Source organism: Trematomus bernacchii, unplaced genomic scaffold, assembly GCF_902827165.1.
Source record: "Trematomus bernacchii unplaced genomic scaffold, fTreBer1.1, whole genome shotgun sequence".
NCBI lineage: Eukaryota > Metazoa > Chordata > Actinopteri > Perciformes > Nototheniidae > Trematomus > Trematomus bernacchii.
The window spans coordinates 6,027,933-6,054,910 of NW_022987739.1; the positions used below are offsets into that span (position 1 = coordinate 6,027,933).

A 26,978-nucleotide genomic window follows, 5' to 3' on the forward strand; every position below is an offset into this window, starting at 1 on the left:
ACCTGCAGCAATTAGGTTCCACATGAAACATAAAACAACAGAAAACAACAGAAAACAAACTTTGTCATTGACGTAACGCAAAAACATGTGGGTGATGAAGCGAGTGACCAATTATATTTTAAACTTGCAAAATGTTTAAACGCAATTTTGCAAAACATACTCTACAAATGTGTTATACTATCAAGTTTATCAGAGTCAGGTATTGTCGTTATGCAACACAGGGGTTTCATAACGAAATATAACCCTAATTCGTGATGAGAACGGTTGAAAGTGTACCCAAAATCGTACTACTTTCTTTCATTATATTTTCTCACAACCTCACAACATGGCAACCATAACTTCTGTAAATCAAGCTCCTCAGCCAATCACAAAGCCCAAGACATCAGCCAGAAGGCGTGGCCTTCCAGATTTAGTTGCCATCTCTCGTTTTCCAGCACAGGGTGTCCCGAACAGGGTGGAGATAGTATGTTTTCTTAGAAAACACAAGACGCAAGACACAATGAGCCAATATAATTATGCCTTTCTGTGGCCATAAAGTTCCAACTATTTTAGTTCTAATGTTTTTAGAAATGTCCCAAAGCGCTTAATTTCACAAAACACCCACGTAAACGCACAACGCAGTTGTACAAAACAAGCGCCTCAACCGGGGATCAGTAACTTGGCTTTGACCAATCAGCTACGGTGATTGATGCAATGACACACTCCCGCCAATTCCGACTTGGGAGCGCGAGGCAGGCAGTGGGGTAAACTAAGGGACTGTGTGGGAGATGCGGAAAGAGAATGCGTTATGTTTTATGTGAATAAATTAGAAATACATGTCGTTTAGATAGCAGTATAGTATTTGATTTGTTGTCGGTTGCATTCTCGGTTTTTTAGGCTACCTGTACCGTTGTTTTTTACGGAGAATTCATAAACGAGTGGAACACCGGCTTAGTGGTTGGGATGTTGGCGGCGGAAACTCCATCTGTGGACGGGCATCTGGCAGCATCGACTCCCCGCAGAAGAGGTACAACGTTAACGCTTTCTATTAATTAAGTTGTAGGCAGTTGAAACATCTTGCCACAATGAACAATCTACATTTATAATACGGTCACAATGCAGTTCTGCAGGTTAGCGTCCACAAACAGAGGAAAAACATAAATATGTGTTGCTTAAGGTTAGGTTTGTCGTTGGTTAACGTTTTCCTGCCGATAAAGGTTAACTAACGTTGAGTAACGATAGTGACAATGTTACAAGGCAGACGTTAACTGACAAACATCTGCCAACTTGCCAAACATTAAAGCTAGCTATGTAAAGCTAGCTTGCTACTCAGCATTACAAATGTTAACTTGTGACGTCAATTCGTCAACATTAACGTCAAAGTAATGACAAAGTTGGTTAGGCCTCATACCAACATTGTTTCAATTCACCCTACTATTCGAACTCGAGCGTGTTTCTGAGTGACTGTTACCGTTTCTCTGCTAGGTCATAGCTCTGCCTGAGGTGTAGCCAGTTTTGTGAGGTTAGCAGACAAGCTAGTCTCATTGGCAATTGTGATTTGGTCAACCTCATATGAAAGCTGTTTTCAAAGGTGTCACTCCAGAGCGGCTACGTTCTCGTTGCTTTCACATACCCAAAGTTATTGGTAATATACTTACTTTAATGTTACAATGCGAAGTTTTCAGCATTGTGGTCAGGCGTGCACCTTTGCCTGACAGCCCTATGAAAGAGTTCCTGCTCTGCGGACCCGACTGGGCCTGCAGCACAGACTAATAATACACCGGTTGGCGGGAGAGCAAACCAAACACAACCACTAAATTCAATGCAACAATTTCTAAAAGTAATACTTTTAAGACGTGTGGTATTGGATTGACTATCACATCAATACATGGTGGTTCGAATGTGTAAACCCAAAGTGCATTAGCGTCACTGGCATCTGGTTAATACAGCAGTAAACTAATGTGACGTTGCTCTTAACAATTTAATTTGGCTGAGTGGGTCCTAGGTTTATTTTTATTTTTTAAAGATTGTAATTCAAAAGAGTTTCATACTTAAACGTTGTAATTAAAGTTGGAATCATTCTTAGTCAACATTGTGTTTTTACATTCTGCAAAAATCCCATCAGCTCCTATCAGTTCCACAGTTGTCAAAATGAACACATCAAGGTTGATCATGTTGAAGTGAAGATGTGGTGCCAATTATTATTTTCTAATGTGCTATTTGTTTTCCTTTTTCAGGCATGGATTGTAAGTCGAGTAAAAATGCCAACAAAAAACTTATCCAAGGTAAATTCAACTTCATATTTTACACTATTTCAATGTTATTTAATTTAATAAGAAAAATAATAATAGCTTTTGGTTGCCTAGTTGTACTGTCAATGTCTTGACTGTTAAAGAACTTCTGCACATTTTGAGATACTCTTTTCATCTGTATTATTCCCCAGTTTTGTATATATAAAATGTAGTCATACGATTTTCTTTTTAATTATTCTGCCTGCAGCTCGTCTCCCATTCAAGCGCATGAACCCTGAACCTAAAGAGAACCAGCCACCTAAACGCCCCTGTGCACATACCTGCCCCAAACCAGGAGACTCGGACAGGGAGAATGAGAATGAATCTTATGCGCTCTCTGCACACTGTGGACCGCCCTTGGTTAACGGCCGCGGGCCCCTTGATGGCTTCCTGAGCCAAAGGCGCCCTGCGTCGGCGGATGAGAACATGGTTATAGATCTGACCGCAGACAACGCCCTGTCTCCCATTAAGCACCTTGTTTCACCTGCTACCACCTCACCCCGCCTCCCAGCGAAAGACAAGCATCTGGGAAAAGATAAAACTACATTGTCTGAGAAATTCAGCCCTCCTAAAACACACACTTTAGACTGCACAGTTGTCGAGACAGATGAGGAAGAAGACGAAGAGATGGAGGAAGAAGAAGAGGCTAATCTGACAGCTTCAGTTTCGCAGATTGACACAACGCAGGATTCTGAAAGTGAGCCAGAGGAGCAGGAGGAGTCGGGAAACAGGTCCATGCTGTCAGCTTCATCCGCCAGCGGCACATCCGAAAGTGAGCCAGAGAAGTCCAAGACTGATGACCCTACATCCACTTCTACACCCAGCACAGTATGTATCTACCATTGCTGTATCTGCATACAAATAAATGACTTATCACCAGGTTCAGAATGGTAAAAAGAGCTTTGATGGAAGTTTTTTTTAATATGTTATCATAAAGACACAAAACAATTGCTTTATCAGTTAATGTTTTAGATACTTTTTTGTTGCTGTTATTATAACAATAGAAACTGGCAGTGGCTTGATTGAAAAAGTAAAACATCTGTTAATTCAGACAAATGCCTTCAGATATATTATAGATTAACACACAAGAATATTTCTTAAATGCCAACCGTATGAGAGTTCAAAGTATAGTACAATAATTGTCAGCATGCAAATTAATTATTGACAAGGCTGGTTGACATTGCGTCAAACACATTTAACAATCATTATAAGCGTTTTTGTTTTTCTTTCTAACCTCATAGGAGCCAAAGACGACCCCCAAGATACCATCAGATCAGAAAAATATCAGAAGGCGCTCGTTAAAGGTGGGTCTTTCTCAGTATAGAGTTCCACAATGACGCCTCCTAAAACCCGGAAGTAAGTTAGCATTTGACCACTTCCGGTTCGACAAAAAAGCAATGCAATTTCTCCATAGGATTCTGGAAAATAGCTCGAAATAAGGTCTGTGGTTGACACACATTTAAGAGACGGATCACGTTTTGTTCTACGACATTAAATACATCAGCAGTGACCCCACTGGTGATTTTTGAAGAGTTTACGTGTCTGAAGAACGATGGTTGTTAACAAGTGGCTGAATAGGACTACAGAAGTTGTCGAGGCCGTTGTACGCCATTACACCAAACACGTGAACACTCCCGCTAAGTTTGTTTTTCCCCGTGTTCTGCTGGAAAGCAAGTCCCTGCCTCCTGCAAACTGTTAAATCAAACGCTTCAACTTGTACCATTTTGAATCTGTATTTTTGAATATGGATCTTAAGTTGGCGTGACGTTGAAGCAGCGACCCTGCTGTAGTTCATTTATAGCATAACGTTAGCATTTTGCTTCTGGCGACTAGATTTATGATTATAAAAGTAGGGTAGACCTGTGGATATTATCCGGCTGAACAAAACGTGATCCGTCTCTTAAATGTGTGTCAACCACAGACCTTATTTCCAGCTATTTTCCAAAATCCTATGGAGAAATTGCATTGTGTTTTTGTCGAAGGAACCAGAAGGAGTTTACTTCCGGGTTTTAGGACACGTCACTGTGGCTCTCTATACGCTGCAAGTTGGGGTTTGGATTTTGAATATTTGTTTATACACAACCTGATTTCTTAAACCTGTAGGAGAGAAAAACTGACTGAACTTTTGCATTTTAGAAAGTCGAAGAACAGGAGGAGAGGCATCTGCTGCGGCAGGAGAAGGACCGCCAAAGGGAAGAGGCTAAAGCTGCAAAGGAGAAAAAGAAAGAAGAAGCTCGCCGTCTGAAAGAAGAGCGAGAAAAGGAAAAACGGGAGAGAAAAGACAAAGATGAGCAAGAGAAACGCGAGAAAAAAGAGAAGGAGGAAAAAGAAAAAGCTGACAAGTTAAAAGCAAAAGAGGATCTACGGAAATCCAAGCAAGAGTGAGAGTTGCATTGTCCCTGTTACTCAAGTGTTATACATGTGGCATGATATCAGATACATGTGTTGTTATAAATCAGGGTGTCCGCGGGGTCTTAAAAAGTATTCAAAGTTGATAAGATAAAATACTTTATTGATCCCAATTTGGGAAATGTTTGTGTTACAGCAGCATAAGAAGACAAGGCAATGTACAATACAAATTCAAAGACTAGAAATAATCAAGAAAGTACAAAATATACATGTTGAATTTAACAAAGTATTATATATACATAAATATATGACCGAAGGAATATTAAATATTGAACAGATTATATACTGATAAATCAATTTAGCGAAAATGAAGGCTATTAAAAAGTATTAAACGGCATTTTCCAAGGTATTACATTTTGTAGCTTGTTTTCAATAAGTATATAAATTGTCCAAAGAGGTTGTATTCTAAAGTCTGCCTGAATGTAATCATTGCGTAGGTGTGTAGTGTGATTCTGTGTAGTTTATTTATGGCATCCCGTTGGATTTGACGTCATCTGAACAGGACATCGCACGCTCACTGCTTGATAGCGCGCGAAGGTCCGTTTACGCCGGTTGTTAAACAACATCGTTATGGGGAAATGCAAGTTTGCGTCCAAATGGTTGGAAGATAAGGAGGGAGGACAATCAATACTGTATATAGTCAATGTGAGGTAAAGTGTGTCGTCAATGTAGCCTGTTAAAACTCAAAGTGGTGATGAGGTCTTAAAATGTATGGAAAGGGTCTTAAAAAAAAGGTCTTACATTTGACTTCAGGATTCCTGCATATACCCTGGAAATGCAATAACAAAGATTTCTCTCGTCTAAAAAGTGAACTTTGAATTTGGTTTAGGGCAAAGCTTGAAGAGAAAAGGAAGAAAGAAGAAGAGAAAAGGTTAAAAGAAGAGAAGGATGTAAGTAAATGTGAAAATGTGTTTGTTGATACAAAAAGTAGAAGCTGCAACAACGTGTGTTCCAGATTTACGAGAGCTGTTTACTGAATCTTTTTGTTTACAGCGTGTCAAAGCGGGGAAAGCAGAAATCACACGTTTTCTGCAGAAATCCAAAATTCAACAAGCTCCAAAGGTTAGTAGATATAACAGAATGTATGTATTTGTTAATGTATTGCTTGATAAAACTCAAGTGCTCAGTGAAGCATAGCTTGGTTAGAAAGCTAAATCAGCATTATCTTACCAGGTGTAATGTTTGAGTTGCAACACTGATCCGTTATATACCCCTGTTTAACTAAGATGGTACACCGCCTGAACAAACACAAGTAATCAAACTGCATCTCTGCTATTTTAGACACTTGCAGCTACGTGTGGGAAGTTTGCTCCATTTGAGATTAAAGAACACATGGCTCTGGCACCGCTTTGCCGGGTTCAGTGTGAGGAGTCTGTTCTGGAGGAACTGGACCGGTGTTTGTTGAAACCTGCTGATGACCTGAATGGACTGAAAGACTGGATCAGGGACGGGCCCCGCAGCTCAGGTCCCACCAAACCTAGAAAGCCACTAAGGTGAGACTGGGAACAGAACAGTGGTTATCCATGTTTGTGCACAGTTTATCAAAGGTTTGCCTCATGTCCAGCCACCTCTACATTTATTGCAGATACTTCTGTCATTCTTTGGTTTTGTGTTGACACATGATAGTTTTATAACCACTATAAAATACCAGTATGGGTTAAAGGTCACCTATCATGCTATTTTTAGGCAATAGCATAGGTCTCTGATATATAAAAATATATAAAAAAACATGTCTATGAAGTGTTTTGCTCAAAATACCAAACAGATCACCCATTCTAGCCATGCCTCATATCCCTCTATTTCACTTCCTGTTTCAAAAGTGCTGATTGGGGTATAAAGCTTTAAAAAAAGGAGGGGGCTCATGTGGGACCTGGCAGCTACTGTACACTAAATACTGCGGTGATGAAACGCCATATCATGCATTATCAAGGATTATTTATGAAACAGTATGGAGCTCAAAGGCTTTCTCTCTTGCCGGTTATACCACAAGGTGAGTTCCTTTTTATTTCCTGCTTCTTCACACACATGCTCTCTCCAGTACAGGTTAGCTCTGAGTGTTAGCGATGCTAATGTAAACATGCACCGACCATATTACGTCCAAAACAGTCGGACATTGTTTCTGATAGCAACGTTTCTGATAGGGCCGTGGGTGTAAAACCAGCCTACATTTTCGATATTACGTCATATCGGACGCAAATCTGGATCAGCTCCGTTATAGCCCCGTTTTTAGAAATTTGGGTACGGAGGAAAAGAGAGAGGGTTTTATTTTCTGACGCTGCGCGAGTTCCCTGACACACCAGTTGTTATGCATTTGTTCAGATTCATATTTTTATTTTGTGCTAGTACATGCTTTAATGTTGGAAAAGCATTTTATTTTCTCACACGGCCTGTGCTTTGGGATTATAACATTTGAAGACGATTCACATGTATGAAAACCTATATAAGACACTACAAGAAAGGAAAGGACATGGTAGTACAAAATAGTTCATGGTTGTTGGATAAATGTTACATTTGTGCTCCCTGGTTCATGCATTGCCTTCCTGAAGCTTTATGGTTAACAGTCTTCCCCTCATGTCTTCTGATTCCTCAGCGATTGTTTACCAGTAGAAGAGACTAAACCAGATGGTGTGCCAGATCGTGACCGTTATGGACCCATGAAGCTGCTGCAGTTCCATGCAAACCACCGTCCAGCGTACTGGGGCACCTGGAGTAAAAAGAGTGAAAACATCTCGCCTCGCTGCCCCCTTAGACAAGACAAGGTACAATTATTTGGTAAAATCTGTTCGGTTTTTGTTAACACCACAAGTAAGAGATCCCATGTGTAATAAACATAACTTACCTTTTTAGGGTAGATCAATGACATTACATCGGAATACAATTTAAAATCATAATACTTTATTATTTCTGGGGGATATTGGGTAAATGTAAGGAAAAGGACTGTATCGACTGAAAACCACAATACATACCTATACTTTTCTAGCCTTTTCCCCCCAAAATGTCGACTACAATTAGAATTGCTTTGATGATGATTGGTGTGTTCTGTCTCTGCAGGGTTTGTTGGACTATGAAGTGGACAGTGATGACGAATGGGAGGAAGAGGAACCGGGAGAATCCCTGTCGCATAGTGAAGGGGTGAGTTTCATTACAGGGTAAAACCCATGCACATTCCTTTTTATTTAAACATTTATTAGGGGTCCTTTTTATTACCTTCAACAAAAACATATATCCAACAGTAAGTACTTTTTAGGGTTAATTATTGCTTACCTTGGTTAAAACGAATAACACCAAGTAAATACATGAAATTAATTGTGAACAGCGTTTCCGCCAGGGGGGGGGCGTCTTGCCATCATTTGATGCCATTATTCAGCTCGGAACGCCCTGAACTCGAGCCGAGAGCGTCCAAAAAAAAAAAAAAATCGAGAGAAGATCGAGAGTTTTTATCGCTTGAAATTATGAAAAGGAAAAAGGACAAGGACATCCCTCTGTTGGAGGGGCAAAGGAGTCTGGTGGGATTATTTTTGGAGTATTGAAGATCGTTCAGGACAACACGGAACGTCCCCGATTTGGACGCGATGAGCGAGGGGGGTGCTAGTGGAGCACGTGCGTGAACTGCGAGTGCCGGAGCCTCGCAGCGGCAAAACTGAGGCTCCGTGGTGAACTGTGGTAAAATGAAGAGCCGTTTGAGAGCCGAAGAGCCGAGCCAAATGATCCGGCTCACTAAAAAGAGCCGGAATTCTCATCACTAACGTAAAGAGATAGTATCTATAGAGGCGAAGTCCCGCCCATCTACTTCCGATCCATGGGACCTTATTTCGGAAAAGTTATGTATTGAAGTCAATGGGGAGAGAAAACTTATCTTTCGATCCCGTTTGAATTGTGCCATGAATTACACATATGATGTTTGTCAATCTTAAAAAATAATTTCCATGTCAAAAAAGTCAGTTTGTCGTAAAACTGTTGAAATATAAGATACTATGAAAAATACGCAACTAGAAAGACTACAAATCCCAGAGTCGCGTAAGTGATGTCATCATTGTTTTCCTCCACTAAATATAAGAGATAGCAAAGATAAGATAACTTTGACAAGATGCCTGTGTGCTTAGTACCAGGTTGTCATCATACCAGCAATGGGTCTTGCTCGTTCTTTGGCTTCCCGTCTGATGAAATGACCAGGAGTGGCTGGATCAAGTTAGCTACCTAGCTAGTAGCAAGCACGTTAGTTAGCATTACAGCCTTAGCCTTGTCATTTTTATTAGCCTTAACATTAAGTAACCCAAAATGTTAAACAGTAAGAGTAGTAGTCATATTTCGTGAACCCTTTGAAGAGTACTGTCACACAGGTGTGATCATTCTATAATACACAGTTTAAGCCCGGATGCCCCCGGGGGAGAAATGCTAACGCTACATTAGCATCGGTGATCTTTTCTACTTCATGCTATCTGCACAAATGGTTAACATTGAACATTAAAAAGATCAGGCAGTTCAGGGAGAATCAAAGGCAGGCAGGCAGCTTTGCATGACATTCTTCTGGACGTGTTTCATTGTGGTGATAGTGAGGGTAGTCAATCCCTTTTTTGGCAAGACAGTAGTGATGGCCATCTTGGTGACGTGTGTTGTTGTGCGAGACCAGAGATGTAGTTCATTGAGCGGTTTCACACAAAAAAAGTCTTACTTCACAGTTTTACGGCAAAACATTTTTGTTTTAACTTGAAAAATTATCTTTTAAATTGACAAACATCATATGTGTAATTCGTGGCACAATTCAAACGGGATCGAAAGATAACTTTTCTCTCGCCATTGACTTCAATACACCACCGGAAAGGGAGGGACTTCGCCTCTCTATAAGGGACGGCTCAATTCAAAATTCAAGTCACCAATTCCCCCCCCCCCCCCCCCCCCCCCCCGCTTTCGGGGTGGACGCCCTCTCAGCCCTGGTCTGGCGGAAACACTGATTGTGAATAATCAAATCATATGTTTAAGGATTGTTGGAATGCTTATTTAATTGAACTGGCAAAGAACGACATTTTTATAATCTGAACTTCAGGGAGAAGATGATCATTCTCAAAGCGTTTATCCTGTATTTAAATGGTTAATTTGACCGTTTTTTTAAGACTTTGAATTGTTGATCTTTTTCAGGAAGAGGAAGGAGGTGAAGGAGGTGAAGTAGGTGACGATGATAGCGATGATGACGGCTTCTTTGTTCCTCATGGGTACCTTTCAGAGGATGAGTGTGCTCTAGAGGAAGAGGTATGAAGAGAGCTGCCATTTTGTTTGTTTTTCATACATCTAATTCTTCTTTACTTAATCTGACATGTGAGCATTCATTTGATTTAGCTGTTTTTTAGTTTCTGCTTCCTATTTGCACCATTATTAACATACATTGAACCTTGTAGGAGGGTGGCGACTTGGAGAAGCAGAAAATACGTCAGAAAGTGAAAGCAAAGGAGTGGGACGAGCTGATGTCCACCAAGAAGAAGATGAAGGTGTTGGACCCTGTGGTGAGGGGCTGCCTCTGGGAGGGAGAAGGACCTGGACTGCAGCTCTTCAAGCCTTATGCTCTTTGTCTGGTGGAGCCTTTACCAAAGGTAGACACCAGCCCCAGCCAAGAGGAGCTTTCACTGAGGAAGAGCCAGAGAGAAGAACAATGTAAGTGTGTGTGACCGCATTCTCTTTGCCTTTGTGGGGAACAGCTGTTCTTTATGTGACGTTGATCGGTGCACATCCTGCATCTCTGACACATCCTGCATCTCTGACACATCACACACACCATCTGAAGTGACACAATCCGCACAGGTGACATCAATAACCGTTATGATGGCTTTATTTTGGCGAGCAATAGAGTGCCACAGTGACGCGTCCTAAAAAACTGTATTATTGTGCCCATGAATTAAACAATGTGTATTGCCATATTGTTTAATGCTAGACTTGTGTTTGATACAGTTACCATCGGATACAAGCATTGTAGTTGAAACTTACCTTTTCATTTCACACTTGAACTATCAGTACATAATTAGAATTATAACGAGCCTTAATGGCCAGTTTATTTGCATTAGCTGGTTAAACCTTGGCCATTGCATTTTGGTTGAAATTGTGAACCTGTATAAATATGTATGTTTCTTCAGAAGCAATCAAAATGTGTTCCTGTAGAATGTTGTATACCTTTACAGGTTTTAACAGTACATATCTTTCTGAGCTAATGACACATTCTAAAGATCTCTAATGCTCTCTTCTCCCGCAGTACTCAGTCGGCTGCTGCCTCTGCTGCACGGCAACACCAACAGCAGCAAGGTGATCATCAGTGAGTTCCAGGAGTTTTGTCGTCAGCCGACCACCTCCTCATCCTCATCGCCCCCCGAACTGTCCAGCCCTCAGAGTCAGGCAGAAAACATCCCCACCAGGTAAAACAACCATATTACGTGATAACGCGGGGTTACTGCGGAGCGCATGAAGCAGACCCCTCACGCGATAGCTGAGCGAACAGGTAAAGGAGGGGTCGTTGTCCACTAGTTAATCGATCGCGGATGGCGTCGTGCTTGCGGACGGATACAAAATATGTAGTGACTTATCCGACCGGCAGGGTTCCCGCGGGGTCTTAAAAAGTCTTAAAAAGTCTTAAATTTGATAATCTGAATTTAAGGCCTTAAAAAGGTCTTAAATATGACCAAAAAAATAAGAAAGGTCTTAAATATGATTTAGAAGGTCTTAAAAATGATGGGATTTGAAAGGTACTTCTGTGTTGCGATCGCGTCTAAAATGTGTTTTGGGGGAAATGTCCGGGCTGCAAAGTAACGGTAATAGCCTTTCAGTTCCCCCCCAACAATTTGTATTGAAATAAATCAACATGGAACCAGTAATCACTAACTTTGTTTCCCCTGGCCCCTTATCGGAGAACACCCAGCTAGTAACCTAGCAACCAAGCTTCAGCTAGCGACAGTCAGAAACTCATGTCTCTTCGAATCTACTTACAAATAAATATGGGGAAGTGTAAGTTCAACCGTATTTGGTTGGAAAACATCGAATTTAGTGCTTGGTTGAAACCAGTGGAGGGTAACGTGTTTGAAGCCCGCTGCACCTTTTGCAAAATAAATTAGCGCTTGTTTTGCTAATGTAGCGTTAGCTAGTGCAGCAGCTCCCGCAACAACACCGGGGGACCTCCGGGCGACGTTTGGGTCTTCGACGTCAACCCTAAAAGCGGAGGTGCTGTAGTGTAGATGCTAAATACCGTAGTTAAACACCAATCATACAACAGCAACGATGACAAATTGTAGCCAAGGCAGCAGAGCTCTGAATATAGCTCTTGTTACTCTCTCACACACACACACACACACCAGAGTTCCCGTTAGAATATTTTGTTGCCGGTCAACATGTCCGTTAAAGTTTAAATCTTCCGGACAAAATGAGAAAAGTGCCGGTCAAAGGTCTTCTTTGTTATTTATTGAGCTTTTAAACAAATTGATATGATTCGATATTAAACAAACTAATTCTAGTAGATTAACTACATTATTCAAAAGTGTACAGTAATTTATAACACGGGAATAATAAACGGAGCGTTCTCTCTCCCTCTCCTGACAGCCCGTCAGTATCATGCAGCTCGCGGATCCAGTAATGAGTGACCCGACAGTAACACTAAACATATCTATAACTAGTTTAGGTAGTTTGAGAGGTAATTAAAATAGCTACGTGATATTCTAACCTGAAGTGTGTGTTTTGTTCCGCTCACCGCTGCAGATGATCATGCAGAGCTGCGTGTCGACTCGTCAGCAGCAGCTGATCTCTTGCTCCGGTCAGATTAGACTTCACTCGCGTTTATGTCCATATCGATCAGATCTAGCTAGTTCTAGCTAATGATATGACTACCTGCTTATTAAAAGACACCTAAACAATAAAAGTCGCTATGCAACCGGGTGAGGCCGCAAAGTATAGCGCAGCATTATGCATTTGTTTACATGCCCACCGGAACCCAGAGGCATTACCAACAGATCAACGCACAATCAACCCATACAGGACACTCTTTCTCCACATTAAATGTTAGACATTAGAATTGAATATTCTTGTCTGTCACATACTATTCTTGTCTGTCACATAAGTGGCGCAACTGATGCGGTATTGTGCTAAAGGGAAATTATTTTGACCGGAGAGATTTAGATTCAGCATATTTTACCGGTCATAGTCCGGTAATTACCGGCTAACGGGAACTCTGACACACACACACACACACTAGGGCTGCTCGATTATTGCAAAAATCATAATCACGATTATTTTGGTCAATAATTGATATCATGATTATTAAATACGATTATTCATTGACTTTGAAAACATCCATTTATTGAACTTTAAAACAAATAATAATTTGAACAGTATCTTTTTAACTGTTGATTACCCTGAACGTATAATTCAACTGAAAAACCAATACAAAAATGAATTAAAATAAATGATATTTAAATAAATAATATCAAAATAATAAATACCAATAAACAAGATCAACAAATATTTTGGAGCGCACTTCCACAAGCTACTAAACATATATAAATATGATAAATAAAAATAAATTAGACTCAAATTAATCAGATCAAATATGTTGTAGTGCACTGTCACAACCTAGCAAAGCTAAATAATAGTTTTTTTCGATTATGTTGTTTTTGTAATTGTGGCAGGCCAAAATCGTAATTGCGATTTAAAATACGATTAATTGCACAGCCCTAACACACACACAAGCACACACAGAGACACAGGGTGTTTCTCAATCGCGAGTAAAGCTGCTTCAGAGCCACTATTTCAAGCATACTACGTCATCGAGTGCCGCCGAAGTACTGTTCCAATCTCCAGCATACTTGGAAATCTACCGAGCCCGGCGTACTCCGTTTGGAGAAATATCGAGGCTGCACATGAGTAGACTTCGCGGTCTTAAAATCCCCACAATGCTTTGCGCACGGACCAATTTCCCCAAATCTGTGGCGGAAGATGTAAGAGGCGGGGCCTCTCATATGACGCACACCTGCACACTTGCTAGCGTGTTCCACACTTCGTTTTCCGAATGCCAGGAAGTATTCTTGACTCGCTTCTGAAGCAAGATGCTCGGCAGACATGTGCTACCAAGCAAGCGTACTCGCGATTGAGAAACACCCACACACACATACACACTTTTTGGCTAACACAGTTCTGTACTGTTATGCTGTTATGTTCAGTCATTGTTCTTATGTTGAACATGAATACATTTGCTTTGTAAGTAATTATGGGACGTATTTCTTCTTTCATAGCAATTTTCCTTCATACTTTTTTGCCATGAAATAGGTCTTAAATTCTATTCAAAGTGGTCTTAAAAAGTCTTAAATTTGAGTTGGCGAAACCTGCAGGAACCCTGCCGGCCCACTTCAGTACCGGCCCATCGGGATTCGTCCTGAACGTCCCGATGGCCAGTCCGCCACTGCTCTATTTACAATATTAACTGTAAAGGAGAACTAAACGTAATCTACAAAATGGTACGGTTTACATTTTAAGAGCTAATACTATTTTTATTTTTAAAAGACAGTAAAGTATTTGGCTATTCATTTCAAAAGCTACAACAAACACTGCATCTCATTTGAAAATACATCTTTCACCTTTATATCTAATGAATTTTCTTTCCCTCTTTCATCAGAATACAGGTGAAGCGCCTGATGAAGAGCAACGCTGCTTATGAGAAGCGCTCCACCTACAGACGCTGCTGGTACGTCCAGGCGGAGGTTCTGACCCGCTTCGGTCAGGACGCTCTTCCTGTGCCCTGCCAATGGACCTACCTCACCACAGGGGCTCGAGAAGAGTCCCGTGAAGAACCACAGGCTGCCACCGGCTCTCAGGGAAACTCCCCCACAACCCCACAGAACTCCTCGTCCACATCGTCATCCTCCAACAAAAGGAAAAGCACAGGCAGCATGTCAATCACCAAGTTCATGAAGAAATGTGCTGACCCAGAGCAGGTAGAGAAAAGCTCTCGAATAGATGTTTAACTGCAGCATTTCATTTAATCCTCTTTAAGATCATCAACTCAAATACATGCTTATCCCACCCTGAGGGTATCCTACCAGTGTCTCAAGTGTTCTTGTATCATTGGGATTTCAGGCAATAGAGGCAGATGGTTTTCAAGCCGACACTGAGGAAGATGACGAAGAAGATTGTGTCATTGTGTCCACAAAGACTGGTGAGTTACACAGAACCAATATTAAACTGTTATTGGGAACTGTAGTTGTTTACTATAAGGTTCAGATTTCATTTAAAGTGCACCTATCATGCTATTTCTAGGCAATAGCATAGGTCTCAGATATATAAAAAACATGTCTATGAAGTGTTTTGCTCAAAATACCAAACAGATCACCCATTCTAGCCATGCCTCATATCCCTCTATTTCCCTTCCTGTTTCAAAAGTGCTGATTTGGGGTATAAAGGCTTTTTTTTTTTTAAGAAATTGATTAATAAAAAAGTAGGGGGCTGAGCTCATGCGGGACCCGGCAGCTACTGTCTAAACTAAATACTGCGGTGATGAAACGCCATATCATGGATTATTTCTGAAACAGTATGGAGCTCAAAGGCTTTCTCTCTTGCCGGTTATACCACAAGGTGAGTTCCTTTTTGTTTCCTGCTTCTTCACACACATGCTCTGTGCAGTACAGGTTAGCTCTGCGTGTTAGCGATGCTAATGTAAACATGCACCGACCATATTACGTCCAAAACAGTCGGGCATTGTTTCTGATAGCAACGTTTCTGATAGGGCCGTGGGTGTCAAGCCAGCCTACATTTCCAATATTACGTCATATCGGACGCAAATCTGGATCAGCTCCGTTGTAGCCCCGTTTTTAGAGATTTGGGTACGGAGGAAAAGATAGAGGGTTTTATTTTTGGACACTTTGTGAGTTCCCTGGCACACCGGGGACACATATTTATGTATAAAACACATCAAAAAGTGCATTTTGCATGATAGGTCCCCTTTAAATGGATGCATCAGGATTTTTTAGATGCATGTCCAAGCACAAATTGCTTAGAGCAGATGGTTAAATATTTCCATATTAAGGGTCACTCCCTTCATTTTTTTGTTTTGTTGATACATCTGTGTTGCCAATCGCTGAATTTGAATAGTTACACTTATTATTTCCAAAAGTTTAAGGCACAATGAGATTTGTCTGTTGCGTTTTGTAAACAAGTTGATCCTGACTGCGGGTGCTTCTAGCCAGCAGATGAAAGCCAACCCCAGAATTACTCTCTTTTTTTGGAAAGCACTTTATACTTGAACATTTATAAATGTTTATAGCGGGAGTGTTCAGGCAGATCTGAGTAAGGAAACGGGTTGGGTTGAGGTTCACTGCGTATTTTAGGCACCTTCTTCATTCATTTACAAATGCCTGCAAACTTTTGATTAGATTTGCAACATTTAGTCGATGGAATGAAAAATACTTGTCAACTCAGTTTGTATCATAAATACACCCCTGTAAAGTTTTGTTTTTGCGTCTTGCAGTGTTGCGACTATCACGTCGACAAAATCTTTCCTGACTCAAATATAAACAACTTCTTCTGTGGTTCTCACTACAGTTGGTGAATAGTTACAAAGTGAAGAACAATACAGCATTGCTGTCACCACTCGCAATTAATGTTAGTTTCAGCCTCATTCTTCAGCTTTAAATGGATGCGTACATGTTATATATTATATAAAGGAAATCTCATTATATTTATCTCTCTGTAGCCCCGACCAGAAAGTCGTCCAATGAGGGAGACTGTGTGATAGAGGTCACTCCCTCCGACACAGCGGCCCTCCCGGTGTCCAGCGCGGCTCCAACCCTCTCCACGGCCTGAGGACAGGAGGCTCCCTCCCTGATTAATGTCTCCTTCCTGGTTCTGAACGCTTCTGTGTCCAAGACAGAATCACGTCTTCAAGCAACATGAAGCAGCACACTTTGGTGCAGGCAACCCGCTCAGGTGGCTTCTGCTCAATATTATGAGTTCCTTTCACCTTTTTTTTTTCTTCTGTGAGTCGGGAGTGGTCTCGCCTGTAAGATGTAGTTGTGCATAACATCAGAAGTGTCTGACTTGATTATTGAGGGCAGTTTGTCCAATGTTCATTAAGTGTGTGTGATTGATTTTTGCATGGAAGTTTCAGTCCCGCATGTTTGGCTTCGGCCTCTTTGGAGACTCTTCGGCTCGCGTTAGCAACAACAGGTTGTTGAGCAGAGGGAGGAAGAGCAGAACAGAAATGCCCAATGTTCATGAGGAAGAATCCAAGAAATCAAAAACAACATTCTTTACGGTTCCTGAAATGTTGAATTAACGTTATCTGATATCTTCTAGTCTAAATGTGTACATATATATATATAGTTTACCAGAAATAAGGATTGGGAAATGAGAGGCTGAAGTTCATTCTGTACATTTCCCTTCAATTTCAATTGGTGCATTTATTCTGCAATTTCTAACTCTGACAACTCTCTGGAGTAGTTGCTAGATCTGTACTTGTACAGTTAGGTCCAGTGTCACAATGTTTTATAAATATGTATTTTCTGTGTTTTTTTCCAAGAATACTTGAACAGGATAAGTTCATTAAACATGAATAAAAGTATTGCACTTTTATATTCCATTAATTCAATGCCACTTCTTGATGCGATCAGTAACCTGATGCCTAGCACAGTAACCATTCACTAACTCAGTTAGCGTTTCTGATCAGGGTCATGATTTGGATGAGCCCTTGTTTTAAAAGCTGATCTGATGTCCATGGAAGAATTAATATATTCATTTCCAGTTCAATCTTTACAAACCTCTGTCCTGATTACTTAATATTGATTCAGTTTCAGAATGTTAACCTTTTTAAGTGCAAGTTTAAAGAAGAAAATTGAATTTATTTCTGTATAATCAATACCAGGGTATTTTCTTCTGTTGGTCTACATTTTAGGGGAAAAACGAATGCCAAATGCATTGGCTTTTAGATCATAAAAACGACTTGTGCAGTAATGCGTAAAACTGCTCAACAACAAGCCTTTGGAAACGACACATTTCCAACCTGGAAAGTCACTATTCGGTAGGCATCTCTGTCAGCAAAGTTGAATACATGCACATCTGGGCAGAGCAATGTTTGCAAATTGTCATTAAGTTCTAATGAATGGAAATATGTGTTCTTCTCTTGAAAGAAAGGCTCAATTGCTCAGGGACCAACAATATGAACGGTTGGCTGTAATACTAATGTATTGCTGGATTTCTGTTAATGTTAAGTCCCAGTTCCTCTGCAGACTACAGGAGGTGAGGCAAAACCAGCTTTCATGAGGTTGCCACCACTTGGCATTCATGGGGGAAATGGTGTGTACTTGCTGCTGTGTGGAGTAATAACAAACAGTAAAGCTGTATAAACCTCTAGTTTAGTCTCAGACATTACAGTAGAAGCTCGATCCTGAATGTCATGGTGTAAGCTGTGATCATTTTCAGAGGAATACTCAAAATACTAAACATTTCTATCCAAAGAGCTGTCCAGGAAACTCAGCATGATATGGTTCTTGTATGTGTTTTAAAGTAGCTCCCCTTTAGGAACATGTTGAAGTGAAACAGACTCGCCTCAGAACTGTTTATTAAACAAAAGTTATGATGCAATGCAAGCGATCTCTTTTACAGGCAGGTTGAAAAGCAACAGATTACAACTCAGACAGTCTGCACACATCACTACTGCTCACTCGGGATCTATTAAGGTTACAATGCAGATCAAACATTTAGACGCCTCCATTAAATAAAAGACAGCAGACATGTTGCTGACGTCCATCTTAGTCCTCAAACGCTGGGGTTGTGTAGTCAAATTTTACACATAACAAAGCAGCTGAAACAGGTTTTAGTTGCTCAATTAATAATATTACAGGTTTTATGAGGTGACAATTATTTCTTCTTTAAAACTAAAATAATCCAGGCCTTTCTTCCACTTTAGTGTACAACCCCCTTGGGATGTATCAGACAGATAAGCAGTGAGAGGTAGGTCGTTGTCATCTTAACCAATCACGAGCAATTATAACTAGCTTTTACATATATATCTGGTGTGCATACATAAACGGCAAAACCACTACCAAAATAAATGTATAAATCACCCTAATGATGTGTGATAAGGGTGAATTTAAAACATAAATTGAAACAGCTTTGAATTCTCATCTCATTCAGTGGGATGGTAGATTAACTGCATGTTCACGTACTACCACCCTGTTTGAAATACCTTTTTTTATACCAAGGAAATGTGTTTGATACAAACAAATACATCACTTTCAAGACAACACAAGTCCATGCGGCCCGTTTTGACAACAGAAATGTAATTTACGCCAGCCAGCATGCCAAGCAAGTAAGCTACATGAAACCTCTGCAGTGAGCCCCTCTGCAATTACCACGGTTTTTACTACAGTATGCATAAAGCAATATCTTCAAGCTTTATTTTTTACATTTAGGGAACTCCTTAGTGTTTTATAAAGTGTAAGGTTTTTCCTAAAAAGTGCTTCAAACTGCTAAAATACAAGAAATTATATTGGTATTAGAATCAACTTCACATTGTCATCTTAACCCTTCAGTATCAGTGTCTGTTCGTTCTGTCAGCAGGATTACAGAAAACCTACAGGCCCGATTTAAAAGAAACTTGGTGGAAGGGTGAAGCACGGGCTAACACGGGAAGAACACATTACATTTTGAAGTGGATCCAAATCAAGAGGCGGATAAAAAAATGTATTTGGCGGAGGTGCCATTCTAGTCTGTAAAAAGACATCTCCGTTTTGGACTTCAATTTTAAATCAAATTATCAAGAAAGACATGTTCGATTAGGGTCCAGGTTTATGCTCGTATGAATACAAATAAATAACATTTGGAGTTTTAGTTACTACCGTAGAAGTATGTTGTACAATGAGAGTGTGAGGCCACACTGCAGAGGACGAACGAACAAGCTAGACTTGCATCAGACCGGACCGTCAGACAGACAGAACACTGTTTAAACTGGAGCACCGCCAAACAAAACTAATAGCATTCAAGTCGAGGCCAGTGCACAGACACCAAACGGCTTTTAAATGGCAAAAGCTCTGTACTGAGATACAAAATAGTTCACAACAGAATCTATAACCATAACTAATTGGCTGACCTACTTTTTTCTCTTGATCAGTCATAGTGTTAATACAACAGTTTAACTTCAAAGCAAGGGGAGGAAATGTCGCCACAGTTAAAACAAGGTCTGTCAACATGCCACACGAAGAACACCTCACTGGCAGGTAGGTGATGTTAAGATCTTCCTCTGTTTCCTACACAGCCTGTACATTCACGATGCAACAAAACCAATCCTTTCATCTGTTAGTAACCGCTTCCTTCAGTACAAGGCGTAGCTGAGAGGGGACCCTACCCCCACATGGAGGGATAATGCTCAGCAAAACAAGCGCATTTAGGGGAAGTTGCCCCTATTTTATCACTGCTACCGACTTTAAAGTTAGCATTTGTAAAAATAAACGTATCACTAGTCGTTTGTAATTGGGCAATTCCACCCCAGGAGGGCCACAGGGGGGGAGGCAGCAGGGAGAGATCGGGGGAGGGTGTCTGCTCAGCTCAGGGTCAGGATGGTTTCCAGCAGGGAGGGTTTGAGTAGAGCGGGGCTCTTCCCACCCGCAGCTGCAATATCCGCCTGAACGGCCGCATCCCAGGCAAACGTGAGCAGAGCAGCAGGGACCTGAAACATGCAGACACACACAGTCTGATTTGATCTGCAGGAGTGTTCAAATACTGGCTTGTGTGAAGAGGACACCATGGTTTGTATGGGGACTGCAATTAAAATGTATATTCATTCATTTGAATTACATTTTTTGTTTGTTTCAATACTATAGTGCAGTGGTTCCCAACCTGTGGGCTGCGGCCCCCGTAGTCATTGCAAGTGGGCTGCCAAATAATTTGCAAAACATGATTTGTGTGGAAACATTTTCATTATTAAGATTTTTTTTTTAGTTGAAAAAGGTTGGGAACCGCTGCTAGAGTATAGACAATGACATAATGCTTGGCATGAGTTATTAGGTCGAGGTAGATTAGAATGGAACATTTTTATTTTTTACTTGATCTGTTGCACCAACCTAATTTGCTCCTTCCAAAGACATTTAAAAAAAGAACTGGTCTCAAATTCACTTTCATAAAATAAAATAATAAAAATGAATGAATAAACATTTGGTTCTCAGGTGTAGCATTGCATCATGACAATGAATGAAGGCATTTATTCAATGCAATAAAGTAGGTTGTCTATTATTTGTATAGTTTTGGACAACACTGGAGATCCATGCTACAGAGAAACATGTGATATCAATAGTTGATAAACTCAATTCATCATTAGGGTTGTTTACTGTAAAAAAATAAAGAATTTCAATGTCACAGCCTTATCTTTAAATCTAGGGACATTTCATGTTAGGCAGTTCAATGAGAAGACTCTGGTTTCCACTCACCAGGTTACACTCTGCGAGAGCCACCTCTTCAGACTCCTGCAGTTTCTGACCTCCAGGAGCGATGAGCTCAAAGGGCTGCCAGCCGTCCACCAAAGACTCCCGGATGAAGGCAAACAGCACGGGCAACCGGTCCCACGCATAGAAGGTCCCTGCAATCACACATCATCTTCAATGCCTAGTTTACATTTACATCAGGACTTTCAACACTTTTATTTGGTTTTGTTCTGAAAACAAGGAAAAAGAAGTTCTTACCCTGAAGCAGGCATCCATCAGGCAGTCGGATCCGGAGCAGAGTGTAGTTGTATTTCCTTCTCTCCCTCTGCTCCTCCTTCTCCCTCATGGCTTTAGTGCGCAGCATGGCGTTCTTCTCCACCAGCTCACTCCTAGGAAACACACACAAAACACACATGTTGTAGAGTGCAGGTTATTCCAATGAATGATTGACAAATACCACCAGACAACAATCTGGGTGGTTGTGCATGTGGCACATTTGTTATTTCCGTGGCTAGACTGAGGTAGCACATATAACAGGGATAACAACTGAAGGGTTCAGTTACTTTTTATACATTATTTATGCATTTGTTTTGAGGATGTTTGCAATCATGGTCAATTACATGTGCTCTTTTTCTGTTGTTTTGTTCTCTCAGCCATAAAACCAACCTCTATGCTTCTAGAAGATGTTCCCGTTTAATCCCCCCCCCCCCTTATGACTGGGAATCTGTGCAGAAAACAATCTTGAACCATCCAGCTTGATGTGCAGGCAATTATGTGGTTGTTTTGCAACAGCCTGGCTTGTGAATGAATCAGGGTTGCACAATCTGATATAGTGGTAATCCGATAGGAAAATAGAGATGTTCGGATATATTTTATATATATTTATATTATATTTCCTTTACATTCCTGTCATTACTACCATAATCAGAGGAAAAATTCAGTTTGTTTTCTGGACAATTAGAGGTGTACAATATAAACAAATCTTGTGTTTATTTTGAGAAAATGCCCCCAAATCAAAACAAGATGCAATACATTTGCACAGAGCTACATGATGCATGTATTGTATTGTGTTATTTTTGCTCTGGTGCAGCTATTAAACAGCTTCAGCTGATCCAGAATGCTGCTGTCAGGGTTGTTACAAGAACCAAAAGCGGATCAGAAAAACGACATAATTCATGTATAAATGTAGTTCCTATAACTTATGCTGTTCAAACCGTTCACTAGGAGTCTGTACCTCTGCAGTTGCTCCTTCTTGAGCTCCTCCGATGTCATGTTGTAGAACTCTGGCGGCAGCTCGAAGCGCTGAGCGTTGGGAGACGATCTGAACACTTGCGGCTGTCTGTCCAGCTGAGCTCTCACTGGCTCTCCTCTCTGGAGACGGTCCCTCCTCTCCTGCATCAACTCCAGGGCGTCAGGGCTGTACTCCAGTAACACCAGGAACTCCTCGTCCTCCTCTGTACTCAGGGAACGGCACAAAACAGAAAATGTTATAACTGACTGGCATGACATTTACTTCTTCTGTTGACTAAGATAAGGAATTGTTAATCATGAGCATCAGGACTCACTTACCTTTCCCCTCTACAGGAAGCATAATGCCTGTGAAGCCCAGGGCCTCCAGGAATTCTCTACTGCCCTCCACAGAACGAACTTTCTCCTGAAATCAAACAAAAGGGTAAAATATATACAATATGGCAAAAAACATTAATAATGCTTATTCGCGAAGGGATGAGGTTCACATCAATGAGACCCGTTTCAGACTTACCTGGTACACCTTGTTGCTGAGTTTAATCTTCCTGTATTTCTCCTCAGTGGGATTCTTACATATATTTTCAATATACCTATTGTCAAAACAATGAAGAAACAGAAAATAACAACAGCCAAGAGCAAACATTAAAGTAAATAAAGATCTTTAACTGACAACAGACAGCAAGTCAAAACTGAAATCAAGGTCAGCATGATGATCCCTTGATGTGATGTGTCTTACTTGCTCATAATCTCGATAGCAGCCTTTACTTTGTCTCTGTCTTTGTTAAATGTGTGGATCATCATAACAGAGGCCTCCACGGCATCCTCCTCAAACCGCTGACAGTGAAAACAAAGGACCACAACAATACTTAGTATTATAACATTCAGCCATATTCAGATGAAATCATTGTGTAACAAACAAGCTGTAAATCAAGCAGAAACAACAAGTAGTAATATTTGTAGACGTACCATTAAAATGGCCTCTTTAATGTGTACTTCCCTCTCACTCTTAGCTAAAGTGGCTCCAGTTAGCGGACAGGTGAAATACACACCTGACACTGAGAGACAGGCGGGAGCTATCACTGGCACTTTGGATCTCTGGAAAGAAATGTTATTCACAAATATCATGAGACAAAATGCTAATCACTGTGAGAAATGAATAATGTTATTGGTGTCATTTCAGACATTTTCAAACCTTGATGTGACAGCCAGTCCCTGTAAACATACCTCCTCTGATTCTGCCTTGTCTTTTTCAGCCAGTGACGCCGCCTCCAGTTCTCTCTTGACTATAAGCAAATCGTGCAATTATATTACTTTGCTACAACCCATCGTCTTCACATTCAAATAGATCATGAACAATAGAAAACAAAATTGTTATTCTTAAAGGTCCCCTATTATACAGTTTTTCATCAATATATTATAGGTCTCAGATATATACAGCACATGTCTCTGAAGTGTTTAGCTCGAAATACTAAACAGATCATTGCAGCATCCCATAATCCCCTCTGTTTCAGCCCCTGTTTCAAAAGTGCTGATTCTCTGTCTGTTAATTTAGATGAAAATAAGGAGCCACTCCCCACGCCCCTCTGAGAGATATTTGGTTAAGAAGAACTCAATGGTGCTCTAGGAGGAGATTCAGGTGATAAGGTGGGGGGGGGGTTACCTTGGTTGGTGATTGGGTAATGGTTACACAAGCCAAAACAACTTTATGACATCATAAAGTGGCCAAAATCTGATCAGCACATTTTCAGACAGGTTTTTATATAAATGGATCAGGACAAAAAGAGAGGGGGTCTTTGTTCCTGAAACTTTTAGAATCTCTTTACACAGAGGGGACACATGTGTATGTATAAAAGACATGAAAAAGTGGATTTTGCATAATAGGTGACTTTTAAATCAAACTATATTTGAATGTAGCCCAAAGAACATAAGCGTGTGCATCTAACCGTTATCTATGAACACATCCAAAGGCAAGCCGTACTTTGTAATTTTGACTGATTAAAATGACTGAAGCATTGTTGGAATAGGGTTGTTTGCCTCACCCTGGTTCCTGATGGCATCCTGCGAGGTGCCGACCTTTGGCCGGGGAATCTGTTCAATTCTAGCCAGGGCGGCGGCTCCAGCCCTCTGGGACCCTTCACTGGGACCATGGCGATTCGGCCTGGCACCGGAGCCGCTCTGCACCACATCAGGCTTGGTACTGCAGGGGACAGAAAAGCAATGTGAAGAGACATGCAGTTGTTCTACGTGGGCTTCAAATATCCATTCCCAAATAAATGTTGTTTTGATAAATACTTCCTATAGCTGAATCAATACAAGACAGAGATCATAATATTTGATGCAAGAGCCCAGAGAAAGCAACAGTATATAAACCTTTAGTTATTAGCCTTACATACTAAGGACCAGGTCAAAAGTCTCGGAGTTATGTTTGATTTACTTGTTTCCTGTTACAAAAGCGTATCCTTAGTCTCTGTTCTTAGTCTACCTAGGGATCTGAAGGACTGTAGTTACATCTTTAAAAACAGACATATCCTTATAGCTTGGATTTGACTTAGAGTGCCTCATTCCTTTTTTTAAAGTCTTAATCATAATGTTCTAAACACTTATCCACTCTAAGCCTTTAATTGAGCAGATGCATAACACAAACCTAATGTTTATTACAGATTTATGACTAGAAAAATGTTACATAGTGTTAATCTGCATCTCAATTTAATCTTTAGGTTCCCAGCGTTCAGAAGTTGACCTGCTACGTTCCCCTGAGGATAGCACGACATCCCCAAAAAGAGACAGTGAGTCTTTTTGATCTCTTAGGTTAAATGAATCAATAATCATAATCAATAATATAATAAACATCATTTTTAAATACTTCATTCTGCATGATAAGTACTGAAACTGTTTGTATTTTAGGTATATTTTGATGCTAATAGGTTGTTGTTTTACACAAGTCATGGTTTTAGTTATTATAATGTAATATGAACTACTGAATAAATCTGTAAAATAAATGTAGTGGAGAAAAAGTACAAAATTGTCTTTCAAAATGTAGTAGAGTAGACATTTAAAGTGGTAAAAATGAGTACCTCAAATGTGTACTTAAGTACAGTACTTGAGTAAATGTACTTAGTTACTTTTCACTGATAATCATAATCAATCATATAATAAACATCATTTTTAAATATGATCAATACATACTGTTACTACTGTAATTACTGTTTGTAATTTAGGTATATTTTGATGCCAATAGTATCACACCAGTAACACTTGTACTGTTACTTGTAAAAAGGTACTTCTACACTGTGGTATAATTAGATCTGAGTACTTCCTACACCACTGACAGGAGGACTATTTCCAGTCAGTCTGTTGGGTGTCTTAAGTGTGAGTAAAAGTCACTTTACGTTACTAAGACTATTGGCTAAATAAGATTGTTCTGGAGTGGGATTAGCTCCACTGAGAATAGATGGGCGACTCCCGCTGCAGAGCTTTAACGTTATATAACACAGATGCTAACGGCGAATAAACATTTAGCCCAGTTACAGTAACATCTCTCATCAGTAGAGTTGTTGTTAGCTTAATGACATGCTCATCAATAACGATTATTGATCAGCATGAATATATGTACCAACTCAATAGTGCAGCAGATATTAGACTACAGTAGCTAAGGCTAGCTCTAGCGGTGTAGCTTCAGTAAAAAGTAAAGTTTGTTATTTGCCTGGTGTCGTCAGTAAGTTTCTTCCCGGGTCCCGCCGTTTTAAACTTCATGTCTTTCTTAATGCCATCAAAAAGCTTCTTCATTTCCCTTAGTGGTCACAGAAAATGTTTATCACAGAAACACAAATAGATGAACAGCTAGCAGAGAGGAGGACCAAAACAAACTCAGCTGATCGAGAACTACTTCCGCTTTTTCTTCTTCTGTTGATTTATTACCGTTACCTATAATGTGCATACCGCCACCTACTGTACATGATGGTGTACAATACATAATCCCCTGCACTACTATCATCAGGTAAATAATATAATGATTTAAAATAGTATAAATATTTGTTTTAATCAATATATTATAATATACATTTCGATATCCTTTAAATGTCTTACAGCTTTCTGTGTGTTGAGTTTACTTTGTTATATTAACCAAGAAATATCCTTAATTTTGTGTTCCACTGCTTTTGCCACTAATTCATTTCCATATTCAAACCCTTGCTCTTACTTCTGATTTCATTTTGTATGAATAAATATAATGTAAGATGTCACACAAAATCAACAACGCAATGCCTTCCAGTGAACACAGTGAGGCACTGCAACATTACTTTCATTTCGATGCAGACGTGACATCATAATCAAAATCTAGGATACTTTTGGCGCGTTTCCACTACAGCGCGGAGCACGGTTATATATATAACATATACTGCGTTAGCTTAGCCAATCTCCATCTAGAAAAACACGCATTTTAAAAGGTTTTTCGCCTGCCGTCTGTCTGCAGACTTGACAAAGCATTAATTCATGGTTTTTACTAACCGGTATCAGTATGTTGTTACTTCGGCATCATTTTGAAACGTGTATTACAATTAAATCACGGTCAAATATGTCCATCTTGTTGTAGTTCTAGCCCTCTTGCCAGCGCTCCTCTCTC

At 40.3% G+C, this 26,978-nt stretch overlaps 2 protein-coding genes across 2 annotated transcripts; one reads left to right on the forward strand and one right to left on the reverse strand.

Annotated features, from left to right (window-relative positions):
* The first annotated feature begins 695 nt into the window (after window positions 1-695).
* On the forward strand, window positions 696-17,278 carry chaf1a (chromatin assembly factor 1, subunit A (p150)). Its single transcript, XM_034146230.1, has 16 exons — window positions 696-1,006; window positions 2,217-2,264; window positions 2,479-3,098; window positions 3,512-3,574; window positions 4,407-4,651; window positions 5,509-5,569; window positions 5,673-5,741; window positions 5,961-6,172; window positions 7,270-7,438; window positions 7,731-7,811; window positions 9,816-9,926; window positions 10,073-10,325; window positions 10,918-11,077; window positions 14,317-14,635; window positions 14,778-14,856; window positions 16,390-17,278. Exons 1-16 carry the CDS (start codon window positions 943-945, stop codon window positions 16,497-16,499), a joined length of 2,664 nt encoding a protein of 887 aa, XP_034002121.1. The 5' UTR covers window positions 696-942; the 3' UTR covers window positions 16,500-17,278.
* A 957-nt stretch (window positions 17,279-18,235) lies between these two features.
* On the reverse strand, window positions 18,236-26,232 carry ubxn6 (UBX domain protein 6). Its single transcript, XM_034146231.1, has 11 exons — window positions 26,061-26,232; window positions 24,397-24,554; window positions 23,582-23,640; window positions 23,324-23,452; window positions 23,094-23,191; window positions 22,872-22,947; window positions 22,679-22,763; window positions 22,344-22,563; window positions 21,368-21,498; window positions 21,116-21,264; window positions 18,236-20,358 (listed from the first exon to the last, which is right to left on the reverse strand). The coding sequence occupies exons 1-11, from the start codon at window positions 26,141-26,143 to the stop codon at window positions 20,233-20,235; spliced, it is 1,314 nt and encodes a 437-aa protein (XP_034002122.1). The 5' UTR covers window positions 26,144-26,232; the 3' UTR covers window positions 18,236-20,232.
* Between the last annotated feature and the right edge of the window lie 746 nt (window positions 26,233-26,978).

What these genes read in the sequence shown, in the direction of transcription:
- chaf1a (XM_034146230.1), top strand. Translation starts at nt 943, where the DNA reads ATGTTGGCGGCGGAAACTCCATCTGTGGACGGGCATCTGGCAGCATCG. An exon ending in AAATTCAACAAGCTCCAAAG is followed by an intron (nt 5,742 to 5,960) that starts GTTAGTAGATAT and finishes CTGCTATTTTAG; the next exon opens with ACACTTGCAGCTACGTGTGG. An exon ending in AATGTGCTGACCCAGAGCAG is followed by an intron (nt 14,636 to 14,777) that starts GTAGAGAAAAGC and finishes TTGGGATTTCAG; the next exon opens with GCAATAGAGGCAGATGGTTT.
- ubxn6 (XM_034146231.1), bottom strand. Translation starts at nt 26,143, where the DNA reads ATGAAGAAGCTTTTTGATGGCATTAAGAAAGACATGAAGTTTAAAACG. An exon ending in TTAAAGAGGCCATTTTAATG is followed by an intron (nt 23,192 to 23,323) that starts GTACGTCTACAA and finishes TTTCACTGTCAG; the next exon opens with CGGTTTGAGGAGGATGCCGT. An exon ending in TCAGCAACAAGGTGTACCAG is followed by an intron (nt 22,764 to 22,871) that starts GTAAGTCTGAAA and finishes GTTTGATTTCAG; the next exon opens with GAGAAAGTTCGTTCTGTGGA.